A 25,544-nucleotide genomic window follows, 5' to 3' on the forward strand; every position below is an offset into this window, starting at 1 on the left:
AATGACATCAGCTGTAGTTGCAGTCTCTGCACTCAAACCTTGGAAGCTCTTCAAAAGGGAGATACTGTAAAACCTTGACTGCATTCTCTATCAATGCCCACCAGTTTTAGCTGTCAGGGTAGCTGGGAGGCTATGGTCTCTCAGACACTCAGGGCCCGCTTTTGGTCCAAGAGGCTCTATATCATATAGAGAGAGCTGTTCCATCTTACTTGCACATCTTGTTGAAAGCGCCTGACTGGTATATTTGTCACAGGGCGAAAGTGCGTTTTTATTTTAGATGTGTTTGACAACATGATGTGTTTTATTTGGCAAAGAATAAAAAAGGAAAAATGAGGAGCAGCAGAAGAAGCCACAGTAGCACGGTGGCAAGAAGGAACAACAAGAAGCAGCAGCAGCACGGAACCAACCAGGAGAAATGGACGAGAAAAACAAGAGGCAACAGAAGGGATGGAAGCTAGCGGTAAAAGCGGGAGAGTAAGTAGAAACTGCCTGCGAGCTTCTCCTGACTATACAGTAATTTCTCTACTGTGCGACAAAGTCACGTGGTTATGACACAATTGTTAGCCTATTTTTACAACTGGTGCTAAGCGGCCATAACGTGAGATACAAGGTAATGGAGCCTTTTATACATTGTCATGTTTGAGGTAAGTTGAAGGAGGAGGCTTGGAAGATGAAACCAAAGAATCTTGATGAACTCTGGGTGTCCTGCAAGACTTCTTTTTTTTTTGCATATAAGCCATTTCTGATTCCAATTGATCAACTACAAGTTATTATTTGTTGTATATCTATCTATCTTTTTTTTTTTTTTACATTAAAAGCATATAAACATGTTCTAGTAGAAACCCAAAATACAAGTATGAACCTGAAAATGAGCACAATGTTACCTTTAAAGTTGCACTAACTTTTTTATACAAAGTGTCAAAAGATTGTGTAATGTCAAAGGAATCACTCATAGTGATAAGTTTGTGCAACAGGGCCAGATTGTCAATGGAGAGTTCAATCAACCAAATTAAATTAATAAATTTCTTCATTTTGCTCCACCAGCCCCCATTGTGAACCAAATAAGCTTTTTCGATGACACAAGAGATGATATGAGAAATCTACAGTGCCTTAATCACCAAAAACACAATTTCATTCACCTCTTTTGTATTGGGGTGGAGGCACAAATTTCAGTGACATATCTCAAAATCTAGCCAAACACAATTACATCTATAAAATTGTCTTTATAATTTGCATAAACTGACAATTAAAAGCATTGCATAATGTATTTACTGATTTATTTTTGCTTAGTGGAACCCCAAGCTGTAAACAACAGTTGGAAGTGTTCATGCTCACATTGTGATTGGATCTCAGCAGGTGTAAATGCAATCTGTACCACATTAAGAAAAAAAACCCTCAAAATTGCATATGGAGAGCAGATCACAATGCGGGCACAATCAGGAGAAAGAAAACCGATATAAAAACCAATGGATTGGATGCCATTATACAAATAACATATCCAGATACAGCTTGCATGTTATAACCAGGTGTATACCAAGCCTGACTTACCTCAAAACAGATGTTCTCGCCTTCTTTATCACAGTCCAACCATAAAACCACGTAATCACAGCCTCTGGCTTCAACCTGACATGACACCAGAAATTTGGGGTGAGCACCAATGACAGAAGGCATAAGACACTGACATCCATCAAATCACATGAAATGCAGTGAGCACCAATGTCTTGTGAAAACCAATACTGGGTCAAGCTCATTTACCTGGAGGAACTTGACCATGTTGAGTTTGGGGTTGGCCTCCTTTTTTTCTGTGAGAGCTTTGCTAAAGAGTTCTGCAGGGTCCACCTTGTCCCAGTTGTTGTACTTCCCTGGAAAAAAGGACTAAGCTCTTAGTTCTTTTAAATCCAGGCTGAAGACATATCTTTTTAATGTTGCCTTTCTTTAAATAACCTATTTTTAACTGCTCTTTCTTTAAAATTCTTATACTGCACTGTACATTTTATTCTTGTCTTTTAATGATCTTAAATTGTTGTTAATTGTTTTAATGCTTTGAAATTGTTTTTAATTGTTTTCTAACTGTTTTTAATGTTTCATGTTTCATGTAAAGCACTGTGAATTGCCTTGTTGCTGAAATGTCCTATACAAATAAAGCTGCCTTGCCTAAACCGTTTAAGTAAGAAATTACAAGAAATCCAAATCAAGAGTTAGGATGCTGAAGAGGTTGAAACCCAAATAAAGATGTCAAGGTGCTTTATACTCAATTACACATTGTATTTCAATCCAACAGTTCTGTAAAAAGACAAACATAATGTCTTCATTGTATGTCAGACTGCTGCTGCTGCTTTACAGCGGTCATTCAAGGTTTTGTTGTATTGAATATATTATAAGCTTGTTTCTATTGTTTTTTCTTCCTGTATATAATATGAGATTACATTTTAGCACTGCAATGAAATGTCATCAATAAAGGTAAGTTGAGTAAGGGTGCTAGGGTGAGCAGGAATTAATATGGATGATACCCACCAATGAAATCCAGACTCATCACATGTCCACAAACAGAAGTCATCTTAAAGCGTACAGTTTGGCCTTGGAAGCTGCCGGTGTATTCGTGCACTGAGCATGCTCCGTTGAGCCCCTTGCGACTTGTACAATTTCCTTAAGGCCAAAGAGAACAGATAAGACAGTAATTATGCAGGATTTTATAGACCTTTGACCACAATGGCATTCAAAACATTTCAATGCCCTTGTGTGTACTAAAGCTTAAAGGTATATTCTTATTTTTGAAGTTGGGTTGTATGAGGTACTTGTCCATAGTCAGTGTATTACTACCTACAGTAGCCAGCATAAAACATATGGCAGAGCTATTTTCCTGGGCTTTTCATCTGCATTTAAAGTGAACACATTATGCTTTTTCATGTTTTCTGTCACATCTACAATGTTTATAATGTCGGATTTTTACGTTAAACTTGACCAAAACTTAAAATAATGAGGTAAACGTATTTTAGAGAAACCCCCGTGAGCTAAAACGTTCAGATTTCCAACTATTCTGAACGCTCCAGTTTCAACAGTTTTTTCTACTCTCGGCTAAGTGTTACGCAACTCTTAGCCGGCCTGCTAGGATTGGTCATCTGCTCCAGGTAGGCAGGAGTGGAGTGTTTTTTTTATTTTATTTTACAGCGCTACCATGGTGGTGTTAACATTGTTGCATGTAGCTACATGCTAACGGCAGTAAAATGTCTTCGAGGCTGCCAGTGTTGTTAAATTCTCCCCATTTCCAGATCACATTATTCCTAAACATTCCCGGTTATGTAGTATTTGGTTAAAAAGCCTTTATCTGATTATTGACTGTAAAAAGTGCTGCTATGTTCTATTAGTGGCCAGTGCTAACTGTAGTAGCTACATGCTAACAGCAGTAAAAGTTGTAATTTTGGCTGCCAATTTGTAAAATTTTCCCCAATTTTGGATTGCATTCCTGCTGAAACGTGTCCGATTGGGTAGCGTTTGGTTCAGAAGCCTTTATTTGCGATGTTTGACGGTAGAAAGTGCTGCTTCCAGCTAAGCACAGCACGGAGCCCCGGTGCCACTGCAAAATAGCCTTGGAAAGGAACTTGTTTTGGTGGAACATATGTATACGGAGACCCCCTGGGATCAGCTAAGAAAAAAAATTAAACCATGCGCACAGAATAAAAATCTGTTCCCTCGGTTTCATAAACTGAACACTGATTCATAATCCGTTCCCTCGGTTTTATAAACTATGAGCACAGATTCATAATCCGTGCCCTCGGTTTTATAAACGTGAGCAAAGTTAGAAAGATATTCACAGTTTTGATCTTCTGGGATCAATTACTCTATAGCAAAAGGTTATTAAATCACAAACGACGCATCTTTCCTAACGTAGTAAGGTTAACAACGAGCTACAAACTAATTTTCATCAAAACGAGTGCTTACCTCAATTATAAACTTGTCTCCTGCTAGTTGTACTACAGCACTTACTTTTAAAAAATAAGTTTGGAGACACTAACTTATTTAATCATTAAATTAAGATATTTTTGTGTCTGTGTTGTAGTTTGTAGACGGTCTCTAAGCACTCGTCTGAGTTTGTAGCTCGTTGTTAACCTTACTACGTTGCTAACCTTACTAGGTTTGTGATTTAATAACATTTCGCTATAGAGTAATTGATCCCAGAAGTTCAAATCTGTAAATATCTTTCTAACTTTGCTCACCGAGGGCATGGATTATGAATCCGTGCTCACAGTTTATGAAACCAAGAGCATGGATTATGAATCTGTGCGTACAGTTTATAAAACTGAGGGAAAGGATTTTTATTCTGTGCGCATGGTTTAGTTTTTTTTTCCCTCAGCTGCCCCCAGTAGGGCTCCGTATGTGTACGTTCAAAAGTTGTTTTAGTCGTGCAACAGGAAACTCAGACTGGACAGATAATCTAGCTAGCTGTCTCGATTTATCCTGCAGAGATCTAAGGAGCAGTTAACAGAGTTTAAAATTCCAACACAAAGAAAGCAAAACGTAACGGACAGCCGGCTGAAAAGAGTGAAATCCGACGGAATTTCAGGCATCAACAGAACAATCCCGGAAGTGGAACATCGTAGATAGAGACTATAGCATTGGAAATGCATAAGGCTGAGTAGTGTAGTAAATATTAATAATTGGCTGAATATCAGGATTAACTGTTAGAATAATTACGAATGGAATTCGAATGGCATTACAGAGTACAGTTGTTGGCTCTATTAATCATTCAGAAAATTTTAAATAAATAAAAATGTCCATTTCTTTGTTGAACTTTTTAAATGCACTCAAAACGTATACATACAATGACTTATTATAATTTTCTAAAACTAGAGCCTAAACTAGGTAATGAGTCAGAGTTTGAGGTCAGAATGATGGCAAGTGAAGCAGGAACATGAGACCTCTGATAGCAGTGCCCCTTTTCCGGTAAGCGAGGGGGTAGTGAGTCATCCCTTAGTTACCTGGACTCAATGCTACACGCGGATGTCTGCTCTGAATAAAATTATTCTGTCAAGGCTAATTGCGAGAGAGAGAGAGACACACACACACACACACACACACACACACACACACACACACACACACACACACACACACACACACACACACACACACACACACACACACACACACACACACACACACACACACACACACACACACACACACACACACACACACACACACACACACACACACACACACACACGTCGCAATCCCCGCAAGAACAGGACATATAAATAGAGGCATGTCGAGATACAGGTCGCAGATCAACTCCAAGCAAACGACACACCAAAAGAAAAAAGATATAGCACACATCAACATCACAAAGACAAAAAACAGAAACTATCACACCAATCTACAGTCATAAACTTCAGCAATGGAACAGATCCAGGTAAGAATCCTACCTTTATGTTGATGGTGTTTTTGACAGCTACCATATGGTTACACTTGGCTGGACTTTAGAGTAGACTAGTTATGGTTTTGAAGGATATGATCGCATTTTCTAAGTCTACCTTAATGCAATACTCAAACACCCATTTCCACATTGAAATAGATATGGGTAGCTGTAATTGTCCTTTCCATCCATACTGGTTGCTTCCTAGCTTGCTGACAACCACTAATCTTTATGCAAATGATTGCATAATGATGTCACAAATATGCAAATTAGCGTGTGACGTCATCTAGCAACTTTTAGAGCTGGTGCTAGCTACTTTCATTGGAAAGGAGTTGGCAACACTGAGCGGAACAAGATTCCTGCACAGGTCTGTAAAGTAAAGTAACATTATGTACAGTATATGATTTTGATATCAAAGATAAATATAATGTTCAACAGAACATGATACTCTGATATTGTCGCAGCAAGCACAGACATGGATTTTTAAAAAAGGGAGCCAATGTTTGAATGGAGGACACACTGCTATTGAATTATTTTTTTTTATATGTTTAAAAATAAAAAGGTTTACTCTTTTATAAATGTTTATTCACATAACTAACTGTATCACTTGCACAAAGCTTAAAGGTTTGATTATTTCAAAGCTCCATCAGTCAGTGTTCTTGAGTAACCACGATTGGACTATTGGCCAATTCCGCCATGCTTTCATGTTGATGGTTAATAGAAAATGGGCAGAACAAAGTTTTCACTCGTAAGGCAATAGCAATGTGATTGAGGGCACTGTGACCTGAGTGTGATGATGAAGCATTAGGCATAAGTTGGTAAATTTTACTTATTTAGCCGTTGGCTGGCTCGCTAGTTCGCTCATGCCCCTGCGTTAGAAAGCTCTGTCATTTACGTGGTTACGGACGTTAGGTCGTTACAACGGCAAACCATACTGGCTGGTGATGTCTGGACCATGAAAATAATGACACACAAGTCCAATCTGATCACTTCTAAATAACTGTGAAGACAATCTGAGTAGATCTTGGTTTGCTTTTGGTAATCATTTTTATTGAAAAAACTAAACAAATAATTTAAATAATTCCTTTGTAGATTGTTTTACATGAGAAAAAGAACATTTTATTTTTAGGCCATATCGCCCACTACGCTCAACCAGGGAATGTTGTGCATTAGCTTATTTCTTAAATCTTTTGCAATTGGAGCACCCACAAATTTTACAAAGATCTGAGATTTTATTTGCAGGCCCTACCTTTGGGGAGCATTGTGTATTATCTTATTTTTTGGAATTCTTTGCAATTGGAGCATCCAAAATTTTTATAAAGATTTTATTTTCAAGCCATATCGACCAGCCCTACCCTACACTCTACCGGGGAACTTGGCAAGGTAACAGACACAGAAACATTTGTCCACACTAACACAACCCTAGTTGTTTTCTGTGTCCAGCTGCTGAGAGTCTTTCTGCTGTGCCTGCTGGCCCTCCACCAGTGTCTGGCCATGCCACTGGGCAGTCAGTGTGTGGACGAATCATTCTGCACATACAGCCTGCAGGACTATTACAGCCAGCTGGTCAACCTGCCCAGCCACATCAACGAGCGCAGCATCGCAACTTGGAGCTACGTGTGAGTACAAGTATACAAAAGAGAGCAACCATAATTTAAGCTGCAATCAGGGACGAACGGGCCCTTGCACCTTACCGCATGCATGCGACTGACCATTGGGCACTGTGCACACGAGTTAGACTTTATTTACCGCGTGGAGCGTGCAGTGTTGAAAATGGTGTTTTGCAAATGTTTAAAAGTGCTTACGTCAAGCTGTTCATGAGTTATGTAAGGGGCGTGGCTAAAGTATAGGGGGCAGGGTCAACCATCTCCAACTAAAAAGGAAGTCTCTGCTGAGTGCAATGATGCCTCAACAGTTATCAAGCATGAGATTGTCAACGTACGCTCAAGTTACAACATCTTTCGGTTTTATGGCTCAACGCTCAATATGGCCGCCACACCATAGCAGCGCCATTCAACAAAAACTTAAGCTTTAAACAACCTTTCCTCTTAAAAAGGTCCTTAGATTGCACAACATTTTTTGGAAGTTGTTAGGATTAAATGGAGTTTAATTACACATTCAATTTTCACCGAAAAGCGAGTTTGCAGGTATGAACAGCGTATTGAATATAAGGCTGATGTCCTGTTGCCAGCAGGTGGCAATATGTCCATGAGTCAATATTGATATATAGTTTTCCTCAGGCCTGAACTCTTAAAAAATAGGAATCACATAGAGGTAGAAAAGAGTGAAGTGGACATAGTACACTGTCTACCTATGAAATAAAACCACTGAATATATATAATATATAAATATTACAGCCAGTGAAAAGTAGGGAAAAAATTTACTCCAATGAATATTAACTGACTTTCACATAAAAAAATGGTTTAAAAAGGAAATTAAAATACTCCTTGGAAAAATATCCAGTCAAAGTATTTTAAAAAGTGGGTTTTTCAGCTCCAAAGCTATATTTAGCAAGATCTGCGACACTCAATTGTTTATGCAAGACCAAATAACTTAAAAATAATACTAAACAGGTCAAAATTTGCTTGCAAAAAAATGAAAACTAGTAGAAATATATATTTTTTTTTTATAATTTGAATGCTGTAACATTCAGCAACAACTATTTACCTGAATGCTTACCACATGAACCACTAAATTAACAAATGACTGAATGGAAACCTGTCTGTAATCTCTTCCTGCTCCTAATCTCTCACCAGGGAGAACATTGACTTGAACAGGGTGCCTCAGGTGATCCATGAGGCCAGCTGCCACACCAGCCACACCTGCAGGGGACTCGACAACACTTTTGGACTTGAGACCATCCCTGTGTCCCTGAGGATGCCTGTACTCAAGAAAAACCCCAGCTGCTTCCCCACGACCAGCTACTCTCTGGAGTTTGAGTTTATCACCATAGCTTGTATATGTGCCATCTCCAGGCATAGCTAAACAGGACTAAGTGCCCTAATGCAATTTAGGACCTTGGTGAAAAACAAGAAAATATATTTGTTCAGATGCAGCACGAGGTAAAGATGGTGTTTTTTGAAAAATAGTCAATTTTACTCATTGTTATTGTTTTCCAGTTTCAGACACTGGCTGTCTAGCACAATCCCATACATGGCTGTTAATAGCTTATCAATTTTACATTAACTGATAATTATTGTGTCCATTTGGAGTATTTTGGAAACCTGGTTGTCACAACTTTGATTCCTGTATTAATTGGGGTCCATTCTGTATAGCCTTTATCCAGTCAATAGAGAAAAATTGTAAAAAAAAAAGTATTCTCCACTACAGTACACATTACAGTAGTATACAGTACAGTTCAGCAGGGTTGGAAAGAGTACTAGAATACTGTAATAAGTAAGTAGGTAATGTTCTGTAAAATACATTTTACTCAAATATAAGTAAAATAATAGCTCCTATCGGGGCTGGGCATTTTGCAGAGGAAGAAGAAAAAAGAAGAGGAGGAAAATGAAAAAAGAAGAGGAAGAAGACAAATGAGAACGACAAATACATGAGGGCCCATTACAAGAACTGCCAGGACTAATAAATATACATTATCATAAATCTTAAATTGAAAATCTTTGAAATCATGTCTCTAATCCACAACTTAATGGTTGAGTAGGCATTAGCATGTTTATTCTGCATCACCAAGGGATTGAACTAGTGCTGGTCAATATGGAGAAAATCAGATATCACGATATTGTAGGATTCTCGTAGGGTACAGATTTGATCATTGGCAAATTATCAAAGATGTTTTATCAATATTAAAGTTATGAATATGGTTATTAATAACTTTATCAAATCGGCAAACAATCAAAACGGGGCACCACCCTGCAAGTCAGGGACCAATAATCAAACTGTGGAACAGTCTCATTTCTGTGGTAATCCTTTAAAAAGGAAATAAAGGAAGGTGAGTCCAAGCACGGACGTGATCGACCAGCAATTATCACAATAAGTACACAAACAATCACAAGCAACTGCTAATTAAGTATAATAAGATTTATTAACGTCACAATTATCAGTAGCTAATCAATAATCCTTCAATAATAAAATTAAATATCTTTAACAATATCACAACCAAAACAAAGCAAAAACAAAACAGCATGGACACGTCTGTGTCTGTGTGTGTGAGTGTGTGTGTGGGAGAGAGTGAGTGAAAAAGGAGGGGCGGTGTTGAAATGTAGTTCTAACACAAAAACAAACAAAAAAATGGCTACTCCTGTGAGCTGCACAAAACTATTTAGCCTCAAGAGGGCGGTGGTGGTGCTGGGTGCACGGAGAGGGGCCAAAGAAGCCGGGGGGTTGCTAGGCAACGCGCACGCTTAGCCGGTATGGTAGCTAGTTCCTGTGTTAGCTCTGTACGAACGTAAGCCGATTCCACGTGGCTAAACTACAGCGTTAGCTCGGGAGCTACGCGGCTAGCCTGTGTCGTGTGTGTGTGTGTGTGTGTTAGTAAAAGAAGAAAGAGAAGAAGAGTAAAGAAAAGAGGCACTCTGATCTTAGTTATCGATAATGACCCGCCCCCCTCAGCTACTCAGGTCTGGACCACCCGTGTAGTTAGGACAGACTGAGACTTTTGACTTACTGAGGGAAACTTTGGTCATTATAACCACTCCAGTGGCTAACAGCCGATTTCGCGATTCTATCGCAGACAGTAATTAAAACTTACGGTTTACCAAGCTACTTAACACAACATCAACAGTACCATGATCTATTGATACATTCACAGAACAGATTAATAATCACATATGGACCAGTACATGATTAAATCAGATCACCTTAATGGCAACAAGTGGTAGCGAACCCTTTGCTCATTAATAAACACACTACTTATCTCTGCCCAGACGTAAGCCTCCTTACGGTGTGTTCAGTCCATTTGTTTCTGTCAATAGATTTCCACAGAAATGAAACAGAACGAATCCCTTGGCGCTCGTCAGCAGCCATGGAGAAACTTCCTCCAAAAAGGCAGAAAGGGGGAAGTTTAGTCGACTTTGAGAAGAAAACGTTGTTTGTCCTTCTCCTGCAGATATAAAAACACTGGTGCGTTTTCAAGGATCCACCGAAATAAAATCCACAGGAGAAAAAAATGCCGTACTACTAACTACTGCACCCGCGAGTCGCGGGTGTAGTAGTTAGTCGAGAGCTGTGGTGGTGCTTTAAGTGTTTTTGCATAGTGCTCGTGTTAGCCGCGGTATACGGCATTTTTTTCTTACAATGTTTACATATTGTGTTCGTCTTGTCTGTCACTCTTTCGCCGTTTATTATTTCCGCAGGAAAACCAAAATGTTGCCACACAAATGATTTAAAAGTGGCAGGGGGATCTTCAATAGTAATTTCACGCTCCATCACGCTGACATCACATCGCCTCACGAGACAACTTTTCTCCTCAACGAGAAATCTCGTCTCGTGAACCCAATCTCGTGATGTGTCTCGTCGAGTAAGCGTCTCGTCACACCCCTAGCAGAAACTGTTTGAAGGTGTTTATAATATTGTTCTTGTTTAACATAATAATTCACTAGACTTATTTCAATTAACCTGTGACTTAAAAGGAACACGCCGACTTATTGGGAGTTTAGCTTATTCACCGTAACCCCCAGAGTTAGACAAGTCGATACATACCCTTCTCATCTCCGTGCGTGCTGTAAGGCTGTAACGGCTCCAGCGGCATCAGGCCAGCACAGAACATGCAGGTGAATGGTTCCAGCAATCCTACTGCTCCAATTAAGTGACAAAATAACGCTAACATGTTCCTATTTACATGTTGTGACAGCGTGTACAAAAAACAGCGTAACATGAGACAGAGCCGTCTTCTAACTGTAAACAAACCGGGAACTATATTCTCAGGCAGAAGAATATAGTACTTGGGCGGAGTGATATGCTCGCAGCAAGCCTGTCTGAGAATATAGTTCCCGGTTTGTTTACTGTTAGAAGATGGCTTTGTCTCATGTTACGTTGTTTTTTTGTACACGCTGTGACTATACAAATCACAACATGTAAATAGGAACATGTTGGCGTTATTTTGTCACTTTTGTCACAATTCGGAGCAGTAGGCTAGTTGGAACCAGTTACCTGCAGGGTCTGTGCTGGGCTAAGCTAATGCTGGAACCGTCAGACAGCGTTTCAGCACGCACAGAGATGAGAAGGGTATGTATCGACTTATCTTACTCTGGGGGTTACAGGAGGTGTAGTTTTGAGGTGTAGTTTTGAGCTGGAGTTTTGCGTAAATTGCGTTTGATGTGGTCACGCATCAAACAAATAGGTGAGGGGGTCTGCGGTCTCAGAGGGTTACGGGTTATTTATTAGGGCTGTCAAACGATTAATTTTTTTAAATCGCGATTAATCACTGAATTTCTGTAGTTAATCGCTGGTTTTATCACGATTAAAATTCTATTATTTTGCATTTCAGAACTGTTTTTAAGTACATATTAACAATAGAAAGCAATTCTTACCAGTGTATCTTGATTGGGAATCAAATGAATGCAAGGAAAGTTACTTTATTAATTTGACTTTAAGATTTGTATTAGTTTATTATTTATTTACTGTAAACAAAAGAAAAAAAAGAAGGGTACTAAACAACAGTCAGGAACTTGTTTATTGTTAAGGCCATGGTCAAAATTAAAGATTTAACAATAATAATGTAATAACTATAACAATAACTTATTTCACCAGTAAATTGCTGTTGAATGACAAAAACAACCACCAAAATGGTATTTTACAATTTCTGTGAATGCAACACGAGGCTACCTGTTTTAAGTGAACGTACCTGTGTCTGTGTCGTTTAATTCCGACAACGGCAGCTGCTGCACTGGAGAGCAGACTGGTACGTCCTGGTGTTGGAATCCTCTACAGTGAAATACAGTCACATTTTACACTGCTTAATGTTAGCTGTCAGCATTTTAACAGTGTTTAATCCAACCGCTAGCTAAAGGTAGGCTAACGTTACCTGCTGTCAGGTGTAGTGTAAAGTCAGGCACCGAAATGAGGAGAAAAATCAGATATCACAATATTCTTGACCAAATACCTCGATATCGATATTGCGACGATATATTCTAGAGTTGACAGTTGGTGCTCTCGCAAAATATCTTCACACTTAGATTTTAGATAAATAATCATTAATAATAGAACAGCTAGAACAGTCTGGTAAGTTCAGAAAAGTACATCACTTCACTGTAATGCAGCCTTTAAAACCAGGAAAAGACACTTATGTCATATCACGATATTACGATATCCAAAATCTAAGACGATATCTAGTCTCATATCACAATATCGATATATCGCCCAGCCCTACTACCAAGCCCTGTGACCGACCATACATGTCCTCAACTGATGCTTGGAGAGCAGTGAAGGAGGACCTTTTCAGTTTTGCCACCTGCCTTCGCAACTGTGCAGAGCACCTGAAGAGGAAGAGTGATACTACATCTGCAAATCATAGCTCAAGTAAACCTGTCAGAGTTGTATATGAGAATATTTCCGTGACGCACCACAAAAACACCCCCTAGGTGGCTGCAAGGTACCAGTTGCTGGACAATATTATGTGTCAAACAGATACTCTAACGCCTGTGCTCCTGGATGAGACTGTACACCTGGAACAGTTTGCAAGTTCATGGCACAGATTTGACTTCATCAACAGAATCCAGCTGTCTGTACCTGTCGATGTGCTGAAATACCAACCTGGGGGCAGCAAGATTGGCGTCACGTTTTTGTGGATAGTGGAAAGGAGAACACAGGACGAGCAGCTGACCCAGACCACTTGAGTTGTCAGTTCTCTGCAGCCATTTCTCCCACAGTACCACACCAGGTACATGAAGAAAGAATTAAAGAGGAAGGTAGCGAATGCAGCTAGGGTGACACCAAGCATTGTTGAGGTAATCAGGAAATCTCCAAGCGCATCCAAGTGGCTCTCCTGGGAGAGCCTGGCATTATTGTCGACTTGCGCACCCTTAACAGTCGTCCTGGTGAAAACTTTGAGGAATTCTTCTCTAAGATGGAAGAAACAGTCCGTGAAGTCACTGCAGCAGATGATCGGAGACATGGCACTGCCCACCTGTCACAGTGGTTGTCGCTAGTGGATCTCATTGAACAGGTGAAGTCCAAATGCCCTGAAGGAACCAGGGTGCCCAGCATAGCCTTTGTGAGATTGCAATTTGCACCACAGAATCCCTACACCCGGAGCCTTGAACTTGACTTCACGCTTTGAACTCAAGTACAAGATCCAGCGAAGACAGCTCCGAGCATCTCACCCTGATGCACACTTCTGTGCTGCACTCTTCAAGTTCTTGCATCTTCGCATGTATCAGCTGAGTTCAGACATATTTGTCTTAATCATCGACAATAAGGCAAAGATTCCGGTTGGAGAACCAGGGGAGCCTGTGTCCACCGGTGTCCGAGGTCGACACTCAATTGCGCCTTCAACCAGCCAAATGGCAGCACTGGACCATGACATGACAAGCAAGGAATCCATCACATCCACAGTATACATGCAACCCAATGTCCCTAGTCAGCCAGAGGGTTCATGGTACAGTGGCAAGGTAAAGATCGTGGTGCAGGACTGTCTTCCAAAAGTCTACAGCATACAGAAATGCAGCAGCAACAGTAAGGCTCTCACAGGAAGACCCTTCAGGATGGAAACCAATCCATGTGAAGTACAGTGATGGTGGAACAGAACATCGCACCCTACTGGTTAAAGTTCAGCTCAGTCTGATCGCAATATTTAAGATGCTAGAACTGGACATGCTCATTGCCTGCAGAGCAGCTCCAGGCCAGAGCTGGCAGAATCCAGTTGAGAGGGTGATGGCTATACTCAACATCGGCCTGCAGAACTGTGCATTGGAGAGAGACAAAACAGCAAAGGACATGGAAAACCTGCTAAAGAGGTGCAGTTCTATGGCAGAGATCCGCAAAGCTGGCGAGAAAAACCCACAGCTTGCTGAGGCTTTGAGCACTTCAGTTGTGCCAGTGCTGGACACAGTGGCAGGACGCTACAGTCGGCTGAAGTTGAAGGGAGAGCCAATCACGATCATAAATGCAGTCACAGATGCAGAGGAAGATTCGGTCATGCAGGTCATCTCCACACTCTTCCCAGCAATCAATCCTGCAACAGTGACCAAGCAACAAGCAGACAAGGATCCAGCATTCACTGAGTGGGTGCAGAAACACTGCTGGCAACGCCAGTATCTTTTTCAGGTAATCTTATTTTCCCTGTGTTTTTCTGTTTATGTATAACTTGTAATGTTTCTTTTATTATATATTGTCTGTAAAGGACTTTGAGCTGCATTCCATGTATGAAAACTACAATATAGCTAAATAAGTCTCTTTCTTCAGATACGCAAATGTGATGACACTGAATGCTGTTCAGTACCAGTCCTCCCGCCTGAAAGGATGATCTGGCTTCCTGAACCAATGCCTGATGCCTCTGGTAAGAATTTTACTTTAACATTCACTACATTGTAAAGCAAGCAAACCTTGTGGATTATCCACTTAACATGCTTTAGCCTAATATTACACCTGTTCACATATTCATATTAAGCCCACAGCTGAAAGCAAAATACTTTAATACATGTTTGTGTTGTGCTTTATTGAAATAGGTGATCATTACTTGACTCTGGCTGAGGTTATGGGCAAAGACACAGTTGAGGCCCATCGACCTTCTGCCCAACAGTCCCACAAGAACAAGCATGCTGTGTGTGTAGACCTCTTCATGTCGGACGCACTGGAGAAGTAGCAGAAAGAGTCCGGACTGTTTACTGCCCAACATGCACGGGCAGTAGTCGGCTGCATGGAATGTTCCAAACCACGAGTTATCTACTCAATGCGGCTCCTCTTCTCTCGCCACCAGGCCACACTAGCAGAGGCACTGTCAGATGACCGCATGTACTACACCTGTGGGAGTCACATCCTGGAGCCAAGACACGTTCTTGCATCAACTGTCCAGGTCAGGCTGGATCTCTCATGTGGGGATCCCGTAGAGCTGGCCTACTACCGTGCACCTTTTGGGAGTCAGGATCTATGTGCACACTGTGGTTGGCCTCAGGGCAACACCTTGCCATCGCTTTTGGAAAAATTCAAAACTGTCTTACCCTGCTGCCAAGTTTGTATTGGAGCTGGCAAGAAGCATATTGTGGCCAGACCATATGGGAAGCAAAAATGAGGAGTGTCAATGGCTGCCATAAGTTTCCTTTAATACCTCAGTGGTACGTTTTAAGTTCAACGTTTTGAACGGTTACATTTTATTTTGAAGGTTTTTCTGAGAAAGTTTTGTATTGAGATTAATACTATTAAAGGTATTAGATGAAACATTGCTTGAGATGTCTTCAATACCAATGGTCCAGAAATGTTTTTTTAGGAGTAGAAAAAAGGTGTGTGTGTGTGTGTGTGTGTGTGTGTGTGTGTGTGTGTGTGTGTGTGTGTGTGTGTGTGTGTGTGTGACACACAAGGTGGTACTGTACAGGTAGGCTATGTTATGAAAAAAATAGGAGTATCCATCAATACTGTGAAGGAAAATAAAAAAAAAATTCCTACCTATCCCTTGCTGCCAATGGGAAAAAAAATAAAAATAAAAAATAAAATAAATTCCCTACCGACCCATGACCTCAACTGACAACAAACCGGAAACAAAAATTTTTCTTTAAGCCTTTTCTGCAAATGTTAGCTACCGACTGTTACCTTGAAACCATCCAGCAAATAGACGGTACCATAGGGTGCCGTTACCTGAAACCGGTGATTTAACATCACCGCTCATTTTACATATAGTTTAACAACAAAACAAAATGCTGAGTGAACATTACTAGCTACGTTTTTCATGTTGGTTTTGAGCGGTATGCACCCCCACTAACCTGGAAAACGGTTTCAAAACAACGTTAATACAGCGTGTCGGAGGAATACAACGTCTCCTGCAGCAGGGTGTCAAAGGCAGAGGGACCGCAGCGTTCGCTAACATTAGCTTCTTGTCTCATCTGGGGTCTGATAAACAGTAAATTCATCAAATTCAGTGTCCACAAGGCTGAGCAATTTTATTGATTCTGCGATATAAATCAATATTTTCCCCCCAAGAATGTAACGATTTTTATGCCGCGAGTATCAATACATAAGTCCCATTCAAATCCCCCGTGTTTACCCCCGTTCACGTTGCAGGAAGAGCAATTTGGTCAGCCAACCGCTAGTGTCGCTGTAGAGCAGCCAACGTCAACTGGCGGCCCGCCACTAAAGCTTTTAGTCTGGCCCCCAGAATAATCATGAATTCACAAAATGTAAAGAGGAAAAAATGCATTCTGTTATTTATCATTTCAATCTGGAAATTTTGACAAATTCTTGTAAACCTCACTGCTGGCTGAACAAACCAAACTTTCCGCTAGAGCGGACAATCTGGAGCTACTTAATATGCACGTGAATGACGCGATCGTTATGTTCGAGTGATGATGATGATGATGGTGGTTGTATTATCGTTTCATTGCAAATGAGGCATACATGACGAGTGCATAGCCTGCTTATCAGTCCATTCATCATTAAAGCTGGGTTTTTGGCTTTTCCACGTCAACTTTTCGCTTCAGCGTCTTTGACAGTGACATGTTTACCTGACAACAGCCTCTTTCTGCAAACATTTTCCACCAATCAGGATGCTGCATACTACAATAATGTTTCCATAATCAGACTTTAACCATCACCCCTCAGTGAACTGCCTCCTAGTCTGAGATCTTTTTCTAGTTAGAGAGCCAGTTATCATTAGGGAGTTTCCATGTTTTTTAGGAGTTTGCTCACACTAATACATGTTAAAAAATAGTAGCATTAATTCAGTAAGAAAGTGAAAATTTCAAACAAGAATAGGCGTATTAGGTATAAATTCAGTTTATTTTCTTTATTTAAAAGTCCGGCCGCCAGAGTGCTTAGAAAAATTCTGGAAAAAATGTAGTTGATGATCCCTGCTGTAGACTCTCTGTCCAGTCAGAAACATATATTGTGTAATTGATGTTTTCAGTTCAATTAATTAAATCCAAGTAAATGGAACACTCACAAGATGTCACCAAAATCACTCTGTCCCCTTTAAATCTTTCAGAAAATGATGTAGTGTATCGAAATATATCGAATCGTATCGTTGGCTGAATATCGTGTATTGTATCATTAGATTAGTGTATCGCTACAGCCCTAGCCCACAATGCTATTTTCCAATAAAATGTAGCTGTCATATTTCACTGGACCAGCGTAAGTGCGGATTTCATGTCGCGGCTTTCGTCGCTATTTGTCACTTTGCCTAAGATTGAGTGACAAGTAGTACTTGCCCTGTTGTTTATTTGGTTGACATGACTTCGCGAGTGATGACATCCTGTCATTATTTCAATTGCTCACCCTAAAATGGGGAGAGAGAGCAGATGACAGTTCGCTTGAGTTCAGTAGAACATACAGCTCTGCAGTCATGTAATTACGATTTTATGACTTTTCATAAACAGCTTAAGGAGCGACGGTGTGCATTGTACATAGCGGAAACCCTTTTGTGCATCTGCCCTATTTCTGATACCGTGGCGGCAGTAATTTTACCGTGGCGGCCCAGGAAACGCACACTAATCTACAACAGAAGTCTGTGTCTGATATGTTTTTTACACTTTTCTTGGATACACAGAGTTTGTTGATAGTGCGTGACATGCAGGCTCTGCATGCACAGCAAACCACCAATCACCATCAATGTTGATCAATTTATCAAACAACCAAGTCCACAACAGTCGACCACAACCTGAAAATTAGAGGAAGCAACATGCATGCATTATTAATATCATTCACTTTAATCTGGATTGATAGTATTATATGAATACAATGGTGTCATGTCAGTCAATCAGTGTATTTCTACTAGGGCTGAAACGATTCCTCGAGTAACTCGAATAATTTGATAAAAAAACTTTGATTACTAAAAATGATGTGCCTCGAAGCTTTGTTTAATCAATGTATCGCTCACGGTGTTTCTGTACGGATGATTATTACTGTTGCACACTGGGCTGACGCTGCTGGCACATCCCATGAAGACTGATGGCACAGATTACAAAATGAAGAAAGTGAGCGTAAATAGTGAGGGGCTAAGAGAAGAGACAGGCTGGAGAAAACAACAGAAAGTGTCCAAAGTTTGGAATCAGTTCAAACGTAATTAAAACAAAAACTCTGTACAGTGTGTCTACTACAAAATTCAACTAGCTAACCACAATAATAGCACAACGTCAATGCTTCAGCATTTCAACAGAAAACAATGAGTCTAACTTAATCATCCATTCCACGAAGTGGACCCGACAAAAGTGAATCGCAGAGTCATATGGACGATGAAACTACACCAAACAACTACCAAAAATAAAGACAAGAAAATACGTAGTGGTGACCACAATTCATACCTGCAAACTCAGAAGGGCTGAAAAAGGGGACACATTTCATACAGTAAATTCCTGTTAAACGACAAAAACAACCACTGCATGGGAAAATGGTATTTTACAATAACTCTAAATGCAGCACGTGTTGTTTTTCAGACAACGGCAGCTACACACGGTTGTTGGAATCCTCTACAGGGAAATACAGACACACTTTTACACCGTTAAGCTGTCAGCATTTTAACCGTGTTTACTCCAGCTGCTAGCTAACGGTAGACTAAAGTTACCGGTTGTTGTTTCATTTGCCTCTAACGTCCGTTTCGGAGCATCAGAGATAAGTGCAGGCATTTAAGTGGCACATAAATAAGGCACCGAAATCCACGTTGTTATTCGGTCCGGTAGATAACGGTCATTAAGACACCAGTTGCCGTATTAGCACCGGGTCTCGGTACCCAACCCTACTTATTAACGTTAAACCAGACACCAATGGGTCTAACTCTTGTTTCATTAAATGTTTGTTTTCATTTATATTTTTTTTTATTAGGACAATGCACATTAATGAACATTTCTGTAAATGCGCCAGTGTTAGCCAATTGGCTAATTTTGAACTGTAGTCCTAGTTGCCTACCATGCTTATATTGCTCATATTTCGCTCATATATTACGACAAGATATACATTAAAAATCTGATAATAATACTAATGCAGTGGAGGATATAGCCTTGCCAAAATCATTCACATTGAACTAACATTGTAGGCTAACAACACTATTCACTGATCTTACATTAGCTGACAAGCCGACTAGCCAACAAGCTTGCTTTCCATTATAACGTTAAACATGTTAACAACAACGTTAGAGAAAACAATTATATTGTCGAAATGACTCACGTGACGAATCACCAAAGATGTTTTATTGTGAAGAAGAGGTTTTTGAAACTCCTGTTTATGGGAAATTGACGAATGAAGCTGGAATCAAAGAATTTTTACTTTTGTCTTAAAAAATTACTCAAACCGACTAATCGATTATCAAAATAGTTGGCGATTCATTTAAGAGTTGACAACTAATCGATTAATCTTTGCAACTCTAGTTCACATTAGAAAAGTTCATTTTTTATTTTTATTTTCTATGTCGATGCACTCCCCTACAAAAATCACCCCAGTAGTCGAGAATGATTTATTTCCGAATAGAGCTATTTATGTCATCTTGTAAAAATTAGTCTTTTTTCATATCGCAATGTCATTTTTTTCTAATACCGTGCAGGCCTACATCAGCTCCATATTCTATTTAACAACCTCCTTGCTGCTGTAATCTTAGAGAAAGTAACTCAAACATAGGTCCACGTTACACAGCCATTGTGAGCAATGTACAAATGCAAGTACACATATGAGCACAATAATACTGTTGTGAGCGTTAGTGTGGCGTTAATGTGGCTAGGGAACTTTTTTTTCTTTAGACATTTCAAGATATGTTGGTACATTTTATAGCAATATATAGGCTATAAGTCAGATATTCAATTTGTTGATTGTGATATATTTGTCGAGTCAGTTAAAGCATTTACACCAACTATATCTGAACAATTTAAAATGGATTGCGAACGTCCCATTACTAAAGTGGAAATCTCAGGCTTTTAGCTCAATGAAAAAAGGGAAATTTCCAGGTAATGATGGGCTTTCAGTCAAATTTTATTTTCATTTTTGGGAAACTATTGAAAATCCCCTTTTTGATTTATTCAAAGAATGCACTTTAAAAGTAAATGTCCATGAGTATGAAGCAAGGTTTAATAGGTCTTTCTAAACCTGATCTCTCTCAATGTTCATGATTCAACATGTAAAGACGTAAATACCATATTTACGAATTTTGTATGGAAAAACAGACACCATCAATTAAAAAAAGTGCTGCTCTCTGGTTCTAAGGATGAAGGTGGATTTTAACTTTGGTTAAAATGGTTGAAGGAACGTTTGAGAGCACCAGAGTCTTTATCCTCAATAACATTTTTATTGAAATGTAACTACAAAATTACATGATTGCCGTTAAAACTATCCCAATTTTATCAACACGCTCTTTTGGCCTGGAAGCTGTGTCACTCTAGTCTATTTTATGGAATAATGAATGCATCACTAAAAGGGAACAAGTCATTCTATTTGCAAAAATGGATCGATAGAGATATCTTCTGAAAAGACTTTTGATTGTAACAGCCAATTACTTAACTATGAATCCTTTATTAGAGAGAAAGCACTCCCGATAACGTTCAAAGAATATAATGGCGTTTTTCCATTACATGGTACCTGCTCGACTCGCCTCGACTCTACTCGACTCTACTCGCCTCGACGTGCGTCAGTTTTCCATTGCAGATTTTAGTATCGGCTCAGCGTGGCTGGTCGTCATAGCGACTGCCGTGGGCGTGGCTTAGTAGCTTGCTTTCCCATTGACATATCCCCGACGCATTTCCTCGTTCTCCGTCTCCGTAAACAACATGATATCAAAGAGATAGTTAACGTTTACGGCTCCAGATTTCCCACCGTGGTCACATATATATGACTCTAGAGTCGCTACTCGCTTTGTTTCTCTCACATATATATGACTCTAGAGTCGCTACTCGCTGCGGAGATAATCGCCGTCACTCTCTCACTTCTCCCTCGCGGAGAAGCGCCATATCTCTGTTTTCAAATCTATACCTAATGGCATATTAGAATGAATGAAAAGTTATAAAAAAACAAAATGAAGTTCCTGGTTTTAATCTTACTCTTTATATAAATGGTATTGATATTTTGAGCAGCAAATGTACTAATAAGCACATTAGAAAATGCTTCCTAAATTTAAAGAAAATAACACCTCGTGGTAAATTTTTCTGGAATTCTCATTTTACTGATATTAACTGGCATAGGGCGTGGCTTGTTCCTTTTAGATATTGTATCACAAACAAAGTTAGGGAATTACATTTGAAAATATTGCATAAATATTGTTTATCTCAAAATTCATGCTTGATAATTATTGTAGTTTTTCTAAGACAGAACAAGAATTGTTAACCCATCCTTTTTATGGTTGTTCATTCTGTTTTGAAAAGTATATGGTATCTAAAACAACACATACAATTACACTTGAAGGGAAACATTAGGCTACATATTTTTAATGTTAAGATAGGAATTTATGTAATAATATAAACCTCTTTATTTTATTAGGTAAATTCCATATTCACAAAGCAACATTTTCCAAAGCAACATCATGTTTTAAACAATTCCAAACTGAAATTGATATATACTTGGAGTCTCTTAACCCTTCTGTTGTCTTCCTGTCAAACCTTTTTTTCGACGCCGTTTTTTCACAGTTTGTTTTTGCTTTTTCCAACATTTTAAATTGTTAAATTTTTCTTCTACACATTTTCAGCGATTATTTCTACGTCCCATATTTTCTGATATAAAACAAAAATTTAAAACGGGTCAATGTGACCCAAAGTCAACACAAGGTTTAAATTGGTAACCAATAAGAAAGGTATTTTAATATCTGAGGTCTACTCAAAATTATTTAATTAGGAACTCCTGCTGTCATTATCATTAATGAGTTTGTAAGTCTGTCACTTCTTTACATATGTATCTTTTTATTTGTTTCTGTTTAATTTATTACTTGCATGCTTACTTTCATATTATATTATTTGCACTTATTTATGTATAGTTTTTTGTTTACGGATTGTGATGACATGAATATTTGTAAATTGAATTCTAAATAAAAATTAATTAAAAACGTTTTTTTTTTGGTTTTTTTTAAATGGACGCCTGGCCAATAGTAGTGTGTGAATGCTATTGGAGGGTGGGTCTTGGTGTGGCCATAGTAGGAAAAAACTTTCGCGCGCTGGGAACACCGCGGTTACAATCAACGCTTCACACTCAAACTCAGCACAAGGATGGGTGCTGAGCCCACTACTGTACTCACTTTATACACATGACTGCAAACCAATCGTTACCTCCTACTCTTATTAAATATGCAGATGACACGAAAGTGGTGGGACTCATCTCAGGTGGAGAGCATGAGACCGCCTACCGAGACGATTTCCAGAAACTGTCGGTATGATGTTCCGACAACAACCTGACTAAATACACTAAATTCACATGGAAGCAACCAACGCAGAATGGAATAAATACGAAATAATTAGCACTCAAACTGTACTCCACAATTTGTCAAACGTTTAAGTTGACACAATACTTAACTTTTTAAGTATTCTAACGTTAGTTATAAAGGCACTGTATTCAACAACAAAGCAAAACGATAACGTTACTCCAACGTTAGTCTGTTGCCATTAGCCTGGGGAATGTCCCTTTGTGTTAAATAAAAGTCTCACGTTGTAGCATATTACATAAAAATAAATTCGTACCCACCTTTAGAGAGGATTTTGGCAATAGACTGAGCCAAGGATGGTTTCTCTGCCACCATCAAAACAGTTTTCATTTTGAATGAAGTGCGAACAGCTCCACTATCAAACTCAGCTCACAAGCAGTCTTAACGTTACTACCTTAAACCTGATTAATGGGTTCTAGCAACAACCACTCCACAATAAAGAAAAGTGTTAATTTTGGATATAATCGCTTGCTAAAATGCTGTTTTAGGAACCACGAGTGGAATAAACTCTATACACACACCATTGACAAATTCTCTTCCGGTGCGTGGGCTTTCTTCTTCTTCTTTTTAAAGGCGACTTGTAACCAGTCGGAGCATTATCGCCTCCTACTGTATCCTTGTTATATTTTCCTTACATTCTTGTGATTAGTCGAGTTTGTTTTAGATATGTATGTGAAGATGAGTTTTAACACCATATTTCCAGAGTTATTTGCAAAGATTGTTTTAATGTGAATTAATTCCTTCACGTTCCAGTCCATCCTTTAACACCAGTCTTTCAGTTGAGTATTTAGGTCATAATAGAAGTACATGATACACAGTCTCATTTGATTTCAGGCATCACAATTTCCAGTGGGATGTTTCCTAATAAGGTGCAGAGATGCTTTGTGTGACCTCATTCTGCTAAACAGGCACTATTCTCTCCTATTCTTCCCCTGTACCCTTTCCTCCCCCACTTTCCAGTGAATCTGAAATAAATGCAGTGTTCCATAGACTTTGCCACTGTATCTTAATTTTGTTCCACATGAAATCTTTGCATCTGTTTTTGCTTACTGATATTGCCACATCCTCACTTTTTGCTTTTAATCCATTTTTAGCCTGTGTCTACTATCTCATTCCCTCAGATGCCTATGCTGGTCCCCATAAAAACTATCATATATATCACATAAAATCTATTCCCAGTCTACTGACTCTATATAAGAATAATATAATTTCATAAAGATAATAATAAAGAAATGTCCTCTCTGCATTTTGATGACGCATGCTTAAGACTGGCCAGGGCTGCACTTAAATCTGAACTTAGCATTCTCGGTTTGACTTCCTCTATCCACTGTAGAGCAAGTGAAATTGCTATCATTTCAGCTGCATACACAGATAAATGATCAGTTAATCTTTTATACCCCTTTACTTTTAAGTATTTTAAGAATATAAAAAGCACAGCTTGTTTTTCCATTCTCTGTTTTCTAGTTTTTTATATTTTTAAAACTATAACCGCTACATTAATCAGCATTTATTCACCATGGTTTTTATTACTTTATTTTAATGTTATTATCTCGGTCTTATAACCGGCAAAATATTACAGTATGCGGTAAGACAGGAAACTACGAGGGCATTTACAGTGGGGAGAACAAGTATTTGATACACTGCCAATTTTGCAGGTTTTCCTACTTACAAAGCATGTAGAGGTCTGTAATTTTTATCACAGGTACACTTCAACTGTGAGAGACCGAATCTAAAACAAAAAATCCAGAAAATCACATTGTATGATTTTTAAATAATTAATTTGCATTTTATTGCACAACATAAGTATTTGATCAACTACCAACCAGTAAGAATTACGGCTCTCACATACCTGTTTCTTTAAAGGGGTGATAGAATGATTATATAGTGTATTTTACACTGTTAAGGTCTTCTAATAGGGTACGTAACATTGGTTGGGCTGAAAATTGCCCAAATGCTATTTTATTAGGCCCTTAACTACCCTGTGAATATGGCTCTATTTGGAACAAGAGCTTTTCTTCCAAATATGGTATGCTCATGAATATTTATAATGAGCTGCGCGCTGATTGGTTCGAGCAAACTACATAGAAACACATGGGAGACTCGATAGTAGGTCTCATATTTCAGACACTGCAAAGTTATACATTGTTTGTCAGGCTATTTCGTTATTAAATCTCAGGTCAGCTGTGTAGCCTATGTAAATGTTGGGGCGTGACCGTTCTCTTAATACACCCATGGGCGTGACAAAGGTACAGGTCTTGGGATGCTTACGTAAGCAACTAGCTTTGTTGAGATTCGCCCGTTTTCAGCGGCAGTTTCAAAATATGATTTTCATAATAAAGGGGTGTCAATGGGATTTTGAGCTTCTATGTATGTCCTATTTACCCACCGAACTGTCGTTATTCAACTATGACAGGGTAAAATCGGTTTTGCATTCTATCACCCCTTTAAGAAGCCCTCCTGTTCTCCACTTATTACCTGTATTAACTGCACCTGTTTGGAATTGTTACCTGTATAAATGACACCTGTCCACACACTCAATCAAACAGACTCCAACCTCTCCACAATGGCCAAGACCAGAGAGCTGTGTAAGGACATCAGGGATAAAATTGTACACCTGCACAAGGCTGGGATGGGCTACAGGACAAT

The 25,544-nt window shown here is 39.2% G+C and overlaps 1 protein-coding gene across 1 annotated transcript in view; it reads right to left on the bottom strand.

The window, feature by feature from the left end:
• The window catches only part of top3b (DNA topoisomerase III beta), an 81,138-nt gene extending 57,694 nt beyond the window's left edge, over positions 1–23,444 (bottom strand). Inside the window, exons 1-4 of the mRNA XM_028579004.1 lie at positions 23,159–23,444; positions 2,515–2,646; positions 1,756–1,862; positions 1,549–1,623 (exon numbers count right to left, since the gene is read on the bottom strand). Coding sequence (XP_028434805.1) covers positions 1,549–1,623; positions 1,756–1,862; positions 2,515–2,646; positions 23,159–23,228 — 384 coding nt within the window. The 5' untranslated portion in view covers positions 23,229–23,444. The remainder of the gene's footprint in view (positions 1–1,548; positions 1,624–1,755; positions 1,863–2,514; positions 2,647–23,158) is intronic.
• Between the last annotated feature and the right edge of the window lie 2,100 nt (positions 23,445–25,544).

Source organism: Perca flavescens, chromosome 5 (genome assembly GCF_004354835.1).
Source record: "Perca flavescens isolate YP-PL-M2 chromosome 5, PFLA_1.0, whole genome shotgun sequence".
Lineage (NCBI taxonomy): Eukaryota > Metazoa > Chordata > Actinopteri > Perciformes > Percidae > Perca > Perca flavescens.